This window comes from Juglans regia, chromosome 14, assembly GCF_001411555.2.
Source record: "Juglans regia cultivar Chandler chromosome 14, Walnut 2.0, whole genome shotgun sequence".
In the NCBI taxonomy this organism is placed as follows: Eukaryota; Viridiplantae; Streptophyta; class Magnoliopsida; order Fagales; family Juglandaceae; genus Juglans; species Juglans regia.
This window is the reverse complement of record NC_049914.1, coordinates 24,198,960-24,214,966: the sequence shown is the minus strand read 5'-3', so window position 1 is coordinate 24,214,966 and position 16,007 is coordinate 24,198,960. Positions and strand designations below refer to the sequence as shown.

Genomic DNA, 16,007 nt, shown 5'->3' with positions numbered 1-16,007 from the left:
AATGAGAAATCCGATAAATTTAAAACAAGAGAACTAATATTTAATTAAATTAAAAAAAATCCTTCATTTAAAAAAAATACACTAAAATGCATGGTATTACACTAAAGGTGTGCATCAGAACAATAGGGCTCTTCCACTTGCAAATACAAACAAATAGAAGAGATTTTCCCTAACAAATTGTACCACCAACACAAGGTGGACAAACACTACTAGTCCATGGTGTAGTAATTCATCTATCCTTACATCAGTAAAAATTCTCTAGTTCCCCCTATGAACCTACCCAAGGAATCTCATTCAAAGATGCTCATAAAAAAACTGTGCACCATCATCATCAATCATTGGGTGATATGGTGTGTTGGGTTCAGTGATTTTCTGTCTCACAGGCTTATTTGCTTCAATACCCTCCAAATTAGCTGCTTCCCTCACACGGCCCCTGTTATCCAAATGGGAAGAAATGCTAAGATATTAGTATATATTGAAATTAAAATTCATCATATAGAGCAGTTAAAACTCAATAACAAAGAATTCATAATACTATACAAAAATAGAAGGGCACAAACCGAATATCCCATTGGAAAACGTGGAAAAATAGAAGAGCACAAACCGAATATCCTACTGGAAAACGTGGAAAGTAAAACTAGAAAGCACAAACCCCAAAAAAGATCTTGCATCCACAGTACCAATTAGTCCTATGGGCCATAGGCTATGGCTGCTGAATCCAGATAACTATGGTAGTGCACTTTGGGATGTTAAGCTGATTTTTGAAATAGAAAATGCAAAATTTTCTTCTAATAAATTAAACAAAATTGCAATAACACTTGTTCATGCTTTGCTTCTACAACTTTCAGACACAGTCTATGGTTGTAAGGAAATAACTCTTCCACTTTGATCTCTTTATATTTTAAGACAAACCCAAATACACAATCTCACCCACCAAAACCATGTATCGGGTAATCCAAGAAAACTCTTGTGCAGAATTGAAGCATGGATGTCTGAGTCTACAGCTCATACCAAGCCTGCCTTTTGGCCGGATCCTAACAAGTTATAATTTATCTATCTCTTTTCATGAATTTGTTTTTAATGATTTTTCAGAGTTTTCATAAATTTAGTTTTTTTAAATATTTTTCCTCTAAAATAATGAGTATCTGTAGCATCTATAGAATTCATATTGTAACATCCACTTCATCCCTATCATCATTTAAAATAATTCTAATCACTGAACACCCTCACTTCTGAAGATATAATCATATGATGATAATCAACTTCTTGATTGATTATTATCTCCAAAATTCTATATCTAAAGGTGACACAAAATCCTTTCTTACCATATTTTAAGAAAAAAAATCATTAACAACTTTTGATAAAATCTAAAGAGAATGTGTAAATTACTTCATTTTGCTGATGTCCTCAAATGGTAAACAGCAGTACAACCACCTACTTCCCCTGAAAAAAAAAATTCAAAATCACTAGTGAAATTCTTAACAGTAAACACCAATGGTATTGATTATAATGGGGTATCTACAGAAATATGAGAAATGAGAAATAAAATTTTAAGTATTAATGAGTGGAAGTGACACACAAAAGAGATTATCAAATCATTTACAAAAAGGAGAAATCACAAGCAGAAACGCAAGAAGAAGCAATGAATATAAGAAATCTCATGATATCCACCTTCCAAGTAGCCCATCAACATAAAATATTTAAGTAAGGAATAGGATCACATAGAAGCAAAAATGAATATTTTCACTGAAATTTATCCTACGAAAAATGATTCTTATCATAAATCTTGTTATTGTATCTGAATCCAACACACCATTTCCTTAAAGTACTCGGTCAACATTCAAAGGTAAAGAGGATTCTAAAAAAAAAGAAGCAGATACAAACACGAGCATATCTAATATTGCAAAATATTTAAAAAAACCTTCTACGAAAATAGTAGCAAGTCGACGAAACCTAAGTATGAATTTTACAAAACTCAAATACAATTAATTGAACTGCGAAATCCAACAAAGACCAAATTCACAGGCTAAAACCCAGTAACCTATCAATTAAAAAGAACAGAAAAAAAATCCATGGAGCCACAGATCAACAGCGTATTAAAGTGTCAAACACAACATTGAAAATATTGAAAACATAAATCTCTACATCCAAGAAGAGATGGATACCTTACACTCCATTTTGATTACTGGAGAAAACATGGGGTAAACTCAATGTTATATTATGGAAGAAATCCATATTTTCTTAGGGTTTTGGAGAATCAAATAGATAATAGAATATATAAATTTAAGGAGTAAAAAACGTTAAAATCAAGACTAACAAGTTAAACCTGTTAGAGAGTGAAATTTTGCGAGTGAGTTGTTCGAACTTTGAAGAGTGAAAAGGAGAGAGAGAGAAGAGAGAGCACTTTCTAGTGGGAGAAAATGACAGTGGAGTTACCTACAAAGCTGAGCAAAGGGCAACGAGACAGAAGGAAGAGCGAACGTGGGTAGAGGAGGTTCAGGCAAAAAATCGAAGGAGGCTCTCGAAGAAGGATGAGGGCTGAGAGCCTGAGGTGGGGTTTGAAGACGAAGGCGCCTGGGTGGGGAACTGAGGATGACAGGAAAAGAGGGAAAAAAATGATGAAATTTCAATTTCAATTTCCCTCCCTTCTGCATATTTCTTTCATACGTTTTCCTCTTCTTTTTTTTTTTTAAATAAAATATCAACTGACGTTGCAGTGCCACGTCAACTAGTTCCGCACTGACGGTTGTATATAAAAAAATTAATAAAAAAATATCTCCACATTAAAAAAAAAATTATAAATATGAAGTGTAAAATGAATAGTGACTAATATATAATATTTCTCTTATTATTTTAGATTTGTGACGATTTTTATGAAAAAAGTCAAGTGAGTTAATAAAAATGTTGTACTATGGATAAAAAATATATATATTTCCAAGGCCGTCCATTGCCACAAAATGCTCTACTAATTTGAAATTGTCACATAAATTAGTATAAAAAGAGTGTTTTAACTTCTTTTTTTACAACAATAATAAATTTAAAAGTAAGCAATGACGGACTAATAAAGTAGCATAACTCTTACAAGTTTTTATAAATAAAAAATAATAATAATAATAATGCAATTTCTCCTGTAACAATAAGCCGAGAAGACGAATGGAAAGATGCATTTGCCCCTAAATGGTAGGTAACTGCTGCCTTCAGTACGAGCCTGATGAATTTATAGACTGACAGAAATTATCAGCAGATACATTTTGCTTATGGAATTTACATGGTATCCACAACTACAAGAGCCAGCAACCTACTACGAATTTACATTTCTCATCACTCTCAACCCCCACACAAGCCACATATAGGGAAAAAAATGGAAGGTAAAGATCTCAAAAGGAAAAAAAAAAAAAAAAAAATTTATGCGAAAATACAAAAACAAATCAAACCCTTTATACCAAACCTTGCTTCCCTAGAACTTGTATAGCAGATGGAAGCCACATCTAATCAATTAGTATCAACCTCCCAGTAAGTGAAGCTGTATTGTGGAAAAGATCATTTCATTTACAGATGATCATTCCCATATGTCAATTAGCCAAGTCCTCGCTTCCCACGCCAACACTTGACCTGTCAATCATGCGTACATTGTATTGTTCATATACTCTCGCCCTGTTCTCTGCCCACCACTGTTCTGCCTCTTTCTCACTAAATCGCTTCCGACTGCATTCACCATTTAAAGAACATTTCACATTTTATCCAGGTGGAAGATCAGGATAAGATTTTTTTTTTTTTCTACTATATAACTAAGATCATGATATGGTTAATTCTTAAACTCGATTAAGGGGTGCATAAGAAATTCTACATCTCCTCAGTACCCAAGGGGGCAAAGACAACGAGCTCTGGGTTTTCAGATGTAAGGCAAAGTAAAAAACCCCCCCACAAAACTAAGTATTAAAACAATAACCGCCCTTTTAAATGGAAAGAAAACTGGGCTGCAGGTGATGTACCTGAAGCGAACTCGCTTAAGATCCTTGGCACCTCCTGGAAGAGATGTAAGTGTAATATATACACCGGGCTCGTCTTGCTCGACATCAGTATCAAGACTAGATTCAGATTCCTTTATTCTGCTTCCATTTCTAGTCATTGGATCTGAATGGGATTGTTTGTTGTGGCCTAAACTACGGTTACTGTTGGTGCTTGATCCGTTAGAAAGTAACTGGCTGTTTGATCCATTTGGGTCTTGTTCTTGGAATGTCGCTTGACCATTCATTTGGCCAATAGAAACATTAGAAACATCAATGGAAGCAGGACTGGAGCCAAAAGAAGCAAGAGAAGATGATTTGATGCTCCGAGCAGCTCCCAAAGGCAGCCTTTCAGCCATGTCCTTCAACTGTTCAGCACAAGAAAGACAAAAAAATGTTTCAGCATAAAAGCTCAAGTAAAAGTGACTCCTTAAGATTAATGTTAGTTGTCTGTGAAATACGATCATATAACCTACTTATTAAAAAAAAAATACAATCATATAACCTACATCATCTTTTGGACGACGAATTTTTTGTATATTGTCATTTTCCTCCTACAAGTGATTTATGAGCTCTGAAGTCACTGTTCTGGAAATTAACCCCTAAGACTCCTGCGACAAACTCCTAGCACTGTTTATTAGTTTTTGTGTGCAGAAGTACTGGAGAATCAGTCAACCATCTAGTGCTTCACTGTGGAATCGCTTGTGCTTTGTGGAATCTTGCACTTAGTCTATTTGGAGTGGATTGTGTAATGCCTCCAAGAGTGGTGGATCTCCTTGAGTGTTGGAAAGGACAGTTTGGAAACCATCATTGGGTTTTATCGAAATTGACTCCATTTTGCTTAATGTGTTGTATTTGGAGAGAAAGATATGGTTGGAGCTTTGAAGATTGTGAGAAATCAATGGGAGGGATTAAAGCTTTTCCATTAAAATCTTATCTTTGGGTGGCGAATCAAATTTGTGAATCTGTTACTAGTTTTCAGGATTTCTTCTTTTTCCTTTTCCTTTTTAGGTGCAGCATCTCTTGCGTTCTTCCAGTGTACTTGAATTACACCAATTTTTTAGTTTGAATAATTATTACTTTTTTTGATAGGTAGTTTGAATAATTTTTTTGATAAGTAATAGGTAGTTTGAATAATTATTACAAATGAATAAAAGTCTAAAACTTTAATCTCTATCAAGGATCATAAAGCATTAAGGTTCCATCTGCATCCAATGAAAACATGAGTTCAAAACCAACCCACGTATCGATTAAATGTCTCTATAAAAGAGAAGAGAAGACTCAATTTTTAAGTACGCTAGAAACATATAAAGCCTACTTACGGAGCTAGCACCACAGAGTTTTCAGGAAATGCTAACTGTTTAACAGTATAAGCCTCTATTGACCTCACAGCAAAAACAAGTTACAAAGCAGAAATCCAGCAATACCTTAACATCATTAATGAAAAGCATATTATACCTTGAGCAGGATGGTATGACTAATTACAGCTCAATATGCTGTGGAGCTTAACCAAGTGGTACAGACAGAAAATGGAGGCATTGGTGGATCACAACATGTTAGAGAAAAAATAGTAGTGGCAAATTATTTATAGCCAAAGTGAATGTGTCTGAATAAAACGTTAAAATGCACCTCAATAGAGCCTCATAAGAACCAAGGCCACAAATTATTTTGGCCAAGTTTATGGTCTAAAACCTTGGAGAAACAAGCACATTGTATCCTATCTGCTCTGGCTTAGTTCTCTAAATGCTCCAGTACCTAAATATCTATAAATATACAATTAACATCATAACCATATAACTATAGTTGTTTACTTCATTGCAATTGTACCTTCTTTTTTTATGGATGCATATAAATTACATGTAATGATAGGAGTCTTTGCGCTTGTCTGCATGCATATGTTCTTCCAGCTTTAACTTCAGGAGTTCTTTAACCTCTTTGTACTTTCTAGTTAGTGTATCCATTGTGTACACTGTTTACTTGAGACTCACACTTAATAAAACCATCTAAACTGTCCCAGCCACTTCCCGCAAGGTGGGGTCATTGGGTTGGTTTGGGCCGGAGCATGGGAAACAAAAGAAAAAACAAGTCTCCTTCTTCCCCATGGTCTGTGAAGGCATAAACAAAGTACTTAAACAAGGAAACCACAAAGCAATAGTATCGTTTCCAGTTATGACGACATAATGGAATAAAAAGGGAAAATGTTGCAAGTAATCTTATCTTCTTTTCCTTTTCCAAAAGAATCCCTTTTAAGTTCATGCTGAAACCAGACTTACAGAAAACAGACTCCATCCAAATCCTTCAAGGGGGAAAAACATGAGAAGAAAAAATTTCTTTCCCATTGCCATGCAGAACATAAATGGTAGATTTCATTGACATGGTAATCCAAAAAACTACAAACATTATCACACTAATGCATGTAAAAATCCATCTTACCTGGGCAGTAAGTGACTTAATGACTTCCTTTGCTGCTTTACATTTTGCAGTTTCCTCCCCTGCAATTGCCATTGCTTCCTTTAGCTGTTTAGTTGTTCTTTCAAGCTCAACTTCTTGAAGTTGAGCTTTTCGAGTGAGACTGTCCACCTGCAAGATAAAGATAGGTTAGGAATAATGAACAAACATACAACTGAGCAGGAATAGCTTGTCAAGAACAAACATACAAAAGAGAAATTTAAAGTTAAATAAAGGATAGTTTTTTTGTTTTATATGTAAGCATATAGTTGTGATGTTTAGCTTGCATTAGTAGTCAGCTAACCATCACAATTAAAACTTTATGCTTGCATATAAAATAAATCAATGCTTGCTAAAAGCTTAAAACCAGTTCTTCAGGAAAATGGTCACTTTAATCACAATTTCAGAAAGTATTTGACTTTGTATGATTTGAATTATCTAACTTTGTCATGAACTCTAGTACTCATGCGCTGTGATGTCGTTTGAACACTTGTATGAAATATTGTAGCTTCAACTCCTTGTCCGATAACATGGAAAGAAATAAACAAACACTTGTTGACATTTTATCATGTATTCACATAGGCACACACCACACACATTGCCCTTGTAGCCAAGCAGTGCCCCTTTACTATGGACTAGCTCTTTGGTTTGACCCAAGGAGGAAAAGAATATGAGATGGAGATGGCTATACCCAGTGTGCAGCCCACATAGAAGACACAACAATGATGATACACTGGAAGATTAAAATCTTCAAAAGGAACATATGAACTACTTTTATTAGGTAACTGCATTTCATTGACAAGTTTAGAGGTCCTCTATTTTCTTTCACAATTTCATCATTTACTATTTAGTTCATTGATCTCAAGAAATAGAGAGGGGCAAGTCTGGGAAATTCCAACGCATCTTGCTCAGTAGTGTTCTCCTTCTAGATAGGTGTATTTCTTGTGTACTACTTGGACTCTGCCTTTTGCACCTTTTAATGAAGTCTTTTTACTTTAAAAAAATCTTGGTCAACAGTGCTGAGGGATGGAGGGAAGAATCATATCAATCATCAAACTTGCATGCAATATACAAACATTTATATGCCATGCTATTAACTTCATCATATTGGAGTTGCTTCCATTTTCAAATTAACTATAGATGACAACATCTTGACCTAAATCCACCCCAAAAAACCTTACGTATGCCCTGGCACTACAAGTCACACGTAAACAAGTCAATAACTGCAATATGACACTCATTTTCCTACAACTAACTTGCATTTTATGCTTGCCCACAAACTTCACATCATGAATGACAGCTTTATGCTTGCCCACATTTTTCACATCATGAATGACAGCTAAGTTATAGAATATATATCAACTTGACAACATAAGTGCCTAATGTCGCACAGCACTCATTCTCTACTTTCAAGTTTCAAAACCAAAAAGGAGATAGATGTTTTTGTCATGGTGCTTTCTCTAATCTGCCACCTGCCAGTGCAATACCCATTCTCACTATATGAAAAAATGTGGGTGAAATAAAAGGTAGATACTGCACGTAAATGAGCAAATTAACTTGTGATTAAAAAGCAGGGAGAAGCATATACCTGTGTCCTTAATTTAACAACCTCCTGGCTGAGACTATCATTCGTTCTTTTTGTATCATCAACAACAATCTTTGGTGAGGTAAGTCCTCCCAGGGTAGGGGTTGGTGTTGTTGATCGAGGTGGGCTGGGCCGCCTTGATATTGGGGATGTTGCCCGTGAAACAATTCTTGATCCAGGAACAGAAGCTGAGAAAAACTTCTTTGATGACCCAAAAACTGGATTAAAAGATTTAGAAATATTAAGTGCTCCCCACTGGGAGCCTCCATTTGGAACAGGCGAGACCCGACTGCTGTTAAATTCTAGTTTCTTATTTTTTTTAGAAGATCGGGTTTCCACTTGCTTCAAGGACTCAATTGAAGAAAATCTAGCAAGTTGTACACGAGATCTGGAATCCAACTTGTCATCTTTCTCAAAGAACTCGAGTGACCCTTGATTGATACTTCCTCTTCTGCTCACAGAAGAATGGGATGAACCGTCACTTTCAATAGCTTTCCTTAGTTTACTGAAACAATTATCACAGACACGATAAGGTTTGTTGGGATTTGGTGCCATAGAAGCCTTAAGAGACTTCTTACTGCTACATGAATGACAAAAAACAAGTCCACAATTATAACAATTGTGACGTTTTCTTTTAAAATTAAATGGCAGTCGGCAGCCAGAACACATAGACTGGTCAACACCAGAGACCCACTTGTGAAGGCATATAGCTGCTGTAAAATTAATACCACAGGCAATACTTTTGACTTGTTTATCTCTCAGAGCTTCTACTAACGTTGGGGAGTTTCTATCATCTGTATCCCCATGACCTAAACGACCATTTGCTCCCTTGCCCCAAGTATAGACTTCAGTTCTTGAAGTTAAAACCACAATATGATAAGCACCGCAAGCTATCTCCTCCACAAAACTCTTGGAGAGCTTTCCTTCAACACGAGTAGGGAGTTTCCCATCAGCCTGGGGATTCCCCAACTGGCCATAAACAGGACTGCCCATTGTGTAGACATGGCCAGAGGTTGTAAGGGCAACCGTTAGACTATATCCACAGGCAACTCTACAAAAGTTGGGTTCAACAAGAGCAGCAACACAGGTGGGCACAAGTTTGGCTTCCTTATTACCATGCCCAAGACGACCTTTGTCCCCGTCTCCCCAAGTAAACAGCTTTCCTGAAGAGCAATTGCTGGAACTTGAATTCCCAACCATGACTTCTACAACTGCAGCAGTATGCCAAACACCACAAGCTGCTCGGACTGTGCGGAGCCCCTTGAGGGATTCCACTTCCCTTGGTATTGAAATGCTTTTCCGATCTCCATGGCCCAGAACACCAAATGTGCCATCTCCAAAAGTAAACAATTGCCCAGCAGAGGTTACGACAGCTGTGTGCCAGGGTCCACAAGAGAGAGATGACACATGTATGCCCTCCAAGGGCCCATTTACTTTCTTCGGGACCCAGTGACTCACTTCATTTCCATGCCCAAGAAGACCAAAATTGAAAGTCCCATCACCCCACGTGTACAAATCACCAGCAAGTGTTACAGCACACGTATGGTACTCACCACAAGCTACAAGCTCAATGTTAGTACTACTAAGGGCATCGATTAGCTTTGGATGCAAAACATCAGAGTCTACTCCATGCCCAAGTCTGCCTCCAGATTCCTCTCCCCAGGAGAAAATCTCTCCTTGTTTGGTTACTAAGGCAGCATGCTGTCCACCGCAGGCAATGTTCTGGATATCAAGTACTACTGCAGACTCTAAGGCTTTTGGCAACAAAGAATCCATTTTCATACCAAAACCACTCCCAGCTCTATGAATTCCACCACCCAGAACACCATCCCCTATTCCTTCCCCCCAAATAAAAACATCCCCCAGGGCATCACCATCATCGTGACCAGAACCTTGGCTTGATGAGCTAACAGCACTTGATAGACTAACTCTGAAAGCATCCATCGCCATTGCCTTCATGTGACCCTGTACGCTATCAGATCCTCCTGATGACAAAGAATGGACTGAAGCACTAGCAGAATCTGAAGGCAAGAAACCCCTGGGAGGAACAGCATACAATATGACATCCGATAATGCTTTATCTAGACCATTCTTGGGGGGACTTTCATATGGACTATGAAGGCGAAGGTGATCTCCACTATCCTGAATCAAGCAATCGAGCATAAGAAGCTTCTTGTAAGTTATATTTTTAACTCAATGGGAAGAGAGTTGGAAACAAGATAACCATACCTTCTGCATGCTTTCATTACTACCAAAAGGAGAATTCAAAGGAGAACTTCTTCGTGTGCATGTTCTAGGACTATTTGCTTCAGAAGGGATTCCATCACTCCTTGATTCTGTTCTCCATTTACGGTGATGGAAACGTGAAATTAGTGCTTTTAAACCACCAAACCATGCCTCAGATTCATCTTTATCCTTGCAAATCTGTTTCAGAAGGATCAGACCACCAAATTACAAAGCACCTCAACACTAAAACCACTAACCAGACAGATATGGCTTAGAGAACCACAGCCACAAGATGTAAGTTGCAACCGATAACAATAATAGTGCAAGGAGACGACTAAATAAACAAATCTTACTAAATCTAGCGATCTGTCATTATATATGAGCGAAAATGACTGATACTCCTTCTCAGGCCGTGGATACCTTTGAAAGATTGGCTGGAAAAAATTATAACATGATTAATTAGTAGAGTAGAAAAACTTAATGACCAAGTATGAAGCCACTAAAATTGGTTAAAGGCAAGAAACGTGCACGGCACGCACAAACAAGTCAGTGACCTGCTGCTCATAAGAAAGCATCAGTATCTCCAATGCCAATAAATTTTACTGAGAATCAGAAGGGAGAAAAAAAGATGACCAATAATACAAGTGAACAAATTTAGCATCCAGACACGGCAAAACATCCTAGTTAAAGTTTTTCTTAGCAAGAGACAGAACTCTATCAGTAGCCATGAGCCTGCAATTTGTTTACAGATTCAAGATCCAAGGCAAAGAAACCTTTCAGAGACAGATAAGATAGTGACTGAATAATAAAAGTTCAACCAAAAATAAAAGAGGCGAGATTCCCAATTTAAATAGAAACTTGTTTAATAAGATAAACTAATTGTTAAATAGAGATTATATTTATAAATAAGTGTTGGGTGTTAAATTGGATGTGGTTAATTCCAAGTTCCGCTCATGCGAGGTCAGGACTATAATTACAATGATTTGCACACTAAACTATCATATATTGATCAAACAATAAACAATGTAAGTTGTCATAGTCCGACAAATGATTTTCACGCACCAGAAAAGGGATGAAGAAAAATGAGATGAATTATTAGATGAAAGATGTCTATCTCTTGTCACATAATATTACATATCATCTACACATCAAAGACACTTACAGTGCGTTGTCCAGAAATAATTCTAGACACGTGGCTTAGCTTAAGGTGCTTCTCCTCTTTCCCTGAGTACCATATCAGAACAGACTCATCCTGAAAGCAATAAAAATCAAACATTTAACTTTTGCTAGCAAAACTAAAAGCTCTGTTGCATGCGAATATAACACGTCTTATGGAGCTACCTACTTTCTTCCTTATGGAGCTACCTACTTTCTTCGGGGGAAGGGATACAAACAACAAGTGCATGGGAAACTTTATTTCTCAAGGACTAAGTAAGCATTTATGAACTGTACTCATAGAAAATAGCTATTTGTTCCAATTCCATCCATTTGGGCGGAGCATTGAAGGAAAAATAACAAGTCATAACCCATAAGAGAATGGGATATATTACGACTCAAATTATATTCAATTTGAGTGTTTGGTTGGCATGTATTTAGCTAGTAATGCCTACTTATTGTACTTTGGAAATGGCATTTGGTTTGACAATAAATAAAACAGTCATCCTTTTTATTTTTTTATCTTTCGGCAGGAACAAATACAACTGAATGGATTCTCTCCAAATTTATCTGTGTCTGCATGCTGTATCACAAAAGAAATATGAATATATTTCTGTAAAATGAAAAACACAAAAGGACTATTAAAAAGGGAGGTTTTGTAATTTTATAAAAACTTAGGGACAATTTAGTAATTTTTACAAATAGAATGTATGGAAATTATTTTTTTATTGGTAATAAAAAACGAAATATAATAAATAAATATATAAATATATAAGAGAGAGGGCATGTGTCACTCCTTTCTTATCCCAATTTCCTTCATCATGAGGAAATCGGAGCATAGATATGTTAAAAAAGTATGAAAAAACAAATAAATAAAGAAGGGAAAACTTAGGGCATCTCTGGATAATGAAAATTTTGAGAAGTTTTAAAAAGGAAAAATGTTGACCTTTATAATAAATGTTCACTACATAGTTGTTAAGTTTTGGATTTTGATGTCATGAGATTTTGAGGATATTGTTTAGTTTCAATTTTTTAAACTCTTTTACAAATTGTATTGTGATTAAATAAAATTTATGATTTTGAGGTTTCAATGTTTATGGACCACTTATTACCTGGTTCTATGTAATGTCATAATGTAGCATTCCTAACCCTATGAGAAGGTAATGTTACAGTTATACACCAAGTTAGTATGATTGTACAATGTTTGGATTGGTTGTTCCACACATAGAGAGAGGGAGACATCATATGCAGTGCTTATTTGCAGGATAATTACATTGTTATCTGATACCTGAAAATAGAACTATCTCTCCCACACCCTTCCCGCCAAAGTAAAAGGACTCACAATATTTTTGGAACTAAATAGTTAACTATAACTACAACAGACCAAGAAATACAGATACTAAAAGAATTGTAATACCACTTACCTGTCTAGAAGCTTGATAATGTTCATGAAAGATACTAAGGGCTCGTTTGGACACTTTGAAGATTTGAAATTGAAAGTGTTTTGTGTTTGAGTGATGTTTGGAAAAGAAATTATGAGAAGTTTTGAGAATATCTGATCATACCTCGATACCCAAACAAGCCCGAAATCCCACATAAGAAAGATTAGGAACATGAGTTGTTTATATTTCTCCCTCTTCTAAACTAGGTGTCTCTCTTGTATACTTCCCGTGTACTTGGCTTTCCCTAGTTTCTATTAATAAAATTTTTCTTACTTATAGAAAAAAGTTGAGTTCCAATGACATAATGATTAGATTTGAATAAAAATGATAAACTAGTGGAAGGAGGTGGGAATGCACAAGCATACTTGCCAATATATAAAAGATAACCATGGAATGCAGACTGGAGTGTAGAAGATTGCATAAAAATGACTGAAAAAATGGGGTTAAGCTTACATTGGAAAGCCGGAATGGACAAAACTTGGGCTTCCCCCTTCTTCCATACTTGAGCAAGTATGCCCCTTTCTTAAGAGTAGTAATGGCCTGCCATAAATATCACCCAAGAACCTAACTTAAGCATGTTCAGCTCATTTGGAAGCAGGCAATAACACAAGCCGATTATCAAGAGGAGAACATAAAGAAGTAAGAAAAAAAATAACAAGCATGCTATTCAGAGTTATAAATAAGTAATGCCTAGTAACACCCACAAACAAGATTCCGAAATAAATTCTGACACAGTAAGTCCCATTCGAAAAGCCTATCTGCTCTGTTATCCCACTTGATCAGTGAGGTAGCACCTACTTGCACTCTGAGTCTAAGTGACTGGAATAGACTAGACTTGACATTTTACAAGGGCATAAAGCAGAAAATCCCTTGCAGAAAGATACATATAACATAGTTGACCTCCCCTCCCACTCCTCCAGGAGTCTAGATTGAGATCTACTCAAAGATTGGCAAAAAGGCAATGTGGATTTTAGAGTTGATGCTCGTATCTCCTTTTTCTCTCAGTTTATTTACAAAAAACTTGACATTTCTTGCCACATTATAATACTCTTGCATAGATAGAGAGTTCTTATAAAGGCATTTGACCTATCTTTTCGATAAGTAGGTACTGGCCTATTTCATTCATATCAATAAAATTTACCTCTTACTTATAAAAAAAAAGTAGGTATCGGGCCTAACCTTGCAAATTATATCATGTATAAAGATGATATATCCAATTCAATGATCAACTGTGATAAGTCAACTTCCTTAACTTCTTACTTATCAAAAATAAATAAATAAATCAACTTCCTGAACATTTCAGAGATGCTGTACAAGATTTTAGATATCGATTTGTTTCATATCAGTCTTTTTTATAAATTTCTTGTTAAAGATCAGTTATAAGTAACCCATAAGTATAATATTAATCCATAGAATTATATTTAAGTGAGCATTATGTGGTTCAGCCGTAAACTTTCTGAGGGACAACATTCGTCTATGAACCAGTACAGAAAAGAGGGCAGGTTTCGTAAAGATTGTCTTTTGACTTACAAGCTATCCACTACCAGTATTTAGGACTAGCGCTGAAGGGGGGAAGTGGATAACATGCAAGTCAAAACAAAATCTGACTCTCTTGGTGTAACCCCAAGAGGCCTGGGATGAAATCCCACCAACACAAGGGAACAAAAATTTAAAGCATGGGAGAGGGTGACCTACCCACATTTGCTCATAGGCCCATGGGGCCTCAATGGAGCCAAATAAAAAGAAAAAGAAAAGAAAATTCTCCTGTTTAGTCCGACTCCCTCCCGTCACAGATGCATATCACAAAGAGCAAACTACATCCCGACATTGGATGGTTGGCCAATGGTGAAAAAGAACATTGCTGACCAACAATTTAAGGTCGAAAGTCATCCTACCATTCTTGTATATGTCCCGTGTACTTGGCTTCACCTTTTTTTAATAAAATTCGTATTTACCAATAAAAAATAAAAAAAAAATAAAGTCATCCTACCATGAAAAAAAAAATCATCTTTCAGTTCATTCCAACGACTTGAAATTTGAAAATTCATCGGTAACAAGTACATTAAGTCTGTGAAAACAACTTAGTCTAAAGCCACCCCTAAATTTCCATCATGGACAACCCAACTCCACAAATAATTGCACCATCATTATTAACGTCGCGTAGATTCATATCCAGAATGCAACCTAAATAGCATCACGTAGAACCAAACAAAAATTAACACTTAGCACAAGCTATGAAATAGAATTCACAGTGTTTGGTATCTCATTGTAAGCTCAAAATCAGCCGATTCTTGAATGTATAACATTGAACCAAAGGAATAAACTAAAATATCCAAGAAACGAAGAAATACCTGCTCGACATCCCTTTCAACGGGACCAGCCCTGCTAAGATCCGAAGCCATCCTATCCGTCCGCGATATCACGCAAAAACGAAAACCTAAACGCCACCACCAGTCTTTGACTCACCCATTCTCAAAACCAAATCCTTCCATTCAGCAATTTCATTTAACCACGCCTTCCCTTTCCAACTCACCCCCAAATTCACACTCTCACTCAGCCCTAAAAGCCGCATCGAGCCTCGTAGCAAGCATTCATACGCACTCAGTTCCGCCCCAGTTCCATCAGTTACGGTTTCCGTAACTAGCTGCACTGATAGTACCGTACCATCCGATGTTTCGAATTGAGTACGGGTCGTGCAGTGAGGACTGCAAAGTAAAATTTAGTGTGCAAGAAGAGCAGTTGTTTAATTATGGGAAGAGAATCAATCGAAGCAGTTGGTGATCGAGAGGTCGCGGAGCTCGAGGTGTGTCCGCGTATGTGTGTGCGTGTGGGGGTCGAGAAAGTACGGGAAAGAGTGGGAAAATCTAGGAAACTATGATCTGATCGATGCTCTCAGGATCAGGAGCAGAAGAGAGGAATCATGAAAGTAGAAAAATGCTGCTGTAGTATTAGCAACAGGAGAAAGAAAGAAAATGAAAAAAACAAATGGAAGGGCGTAGGATAACGCCCATCATATATATCTAAATTTTCCAAGTTGACACTTCCTTCTTTTCTCGGGAAAGTTTTTTCCTTTTATTTTTCTTCTTTATTTCTTTACTTCCGTGTTTGGATGGAGGGAAAATGTGAAAGAAAGAGTGGGATGAA

At 36.6% G+C, this 16,007-nt stretch overlaps 2 protein-coding genes across 3 annotated transcripts; both read right to left on the bottom strand.

The window, feature by feature from the left end:
• Positions 1–18: 18 nt before the first annotated feature.
• On the bottom strand, positions 19–2,689 carry LOC108994608. The gene is made up of 3 exons (XM_018969884.2): positions 2,437–2,689; positions 1,390–1,443; positions 19–433 (listed from the first exon to the last, which is right to left on the bottom strand). Exons 1-3 carry the CDS (start codon positions 2,652–2,654, stop codon positions 295–297), a joined length of 411 nt encoding a protein of 136 aa, XP_018825429.2. The 5' UTR covers positions 2,655–2,689; the 3' UTR covers positions 19–294.
• A 523-nt stretch (positions 2,690–3,212) lies between these two features.
• LOC108994631 (PH, RCC1 and FYVE domains-containing protein 1-like) lies at positions 3,213–15,992 on the bottom strand. 2 transcript variants are annotated; one of them, XM_018969910.2, is made up of 9 exons: positions 15,215–15,992; positions 13,317–13,403; positions 11,429–11,518; positions 10,620–10,700; positions 10,270–10,464; positions 8,044–10,182; positions 6,441–6,587; positions 3,993–4,375; positions 3,213–3,705 (listed from the first exon to the last, which is right to left on the bottom strand). In XM_018969910.2, exons 1-9 carry the CDS (start codon positions 15,263–15,265, stop codon positions 3,573–3,575), a joined length of 3,306 nt encoding a protein of 1,101 aa, XP_018825455.1. In that variant the 5' UTR covers positions 15,266–15,992; the 3' UTR covers positions 3,213–3,572. The 2 variants fall into 2 exon arrangements, with proteins under 2 accessions (XP_018825455.1, XP_018825456.1); XM_018969911.2 differs by lacking the exon at positions 10,620–10,700.
• Positions 15,993–16,007: the final 15 nt, after the last annotated feature.

Excerpts from the sequence above, each read along its gene's own strand:
- LOC108994608 (XM_018969884.2), bottom strand. The coding sequence starts at position 2,654 with ATGCAGAAGGGAGGGAAATTGAAATTGAAATTTCATCATTTTTTTCCC. Across the intron at positions 1,444-2,436 it reads CCCTTTGCTCAGCTTTGTAG|GGGAAGTAGGTGGTTGTACT; the intron begins GTAACTCCACTG and ends TTTTTTTTTCAG. Across the intron at positions 434-1,389 it reads GAGGACATCAGCAAAATGAA|GGGCCGTGTGAGGGAAGCAG; the intron begins GTAATTTACACA and ends TTTGGATAACAG.
- LOC108994631 (XM_018969910.2), bottom strand. The coding sequence starts at position 15,265 with ATGGCTTCGGATCTTAGCAGGGCTGGTCCCGTTGAAAGGGATGTCGAG. Across the intron at positions 11,519-13,316 it reads GTCCATTCCGGCTTTCCAAT|GATGAGTCTGTTCTGATATG; the intron begins GTAAGCTTAACC and ends TATTGCTTTCAG. Across the intron at positions 4,376-6,440 it reads TTAAGTCACTTACTGCCCAG|TTGAAGGACATGGCTGAAAG; the intron begins GTAAGATGGATT and ends TGTGCTGAACAG.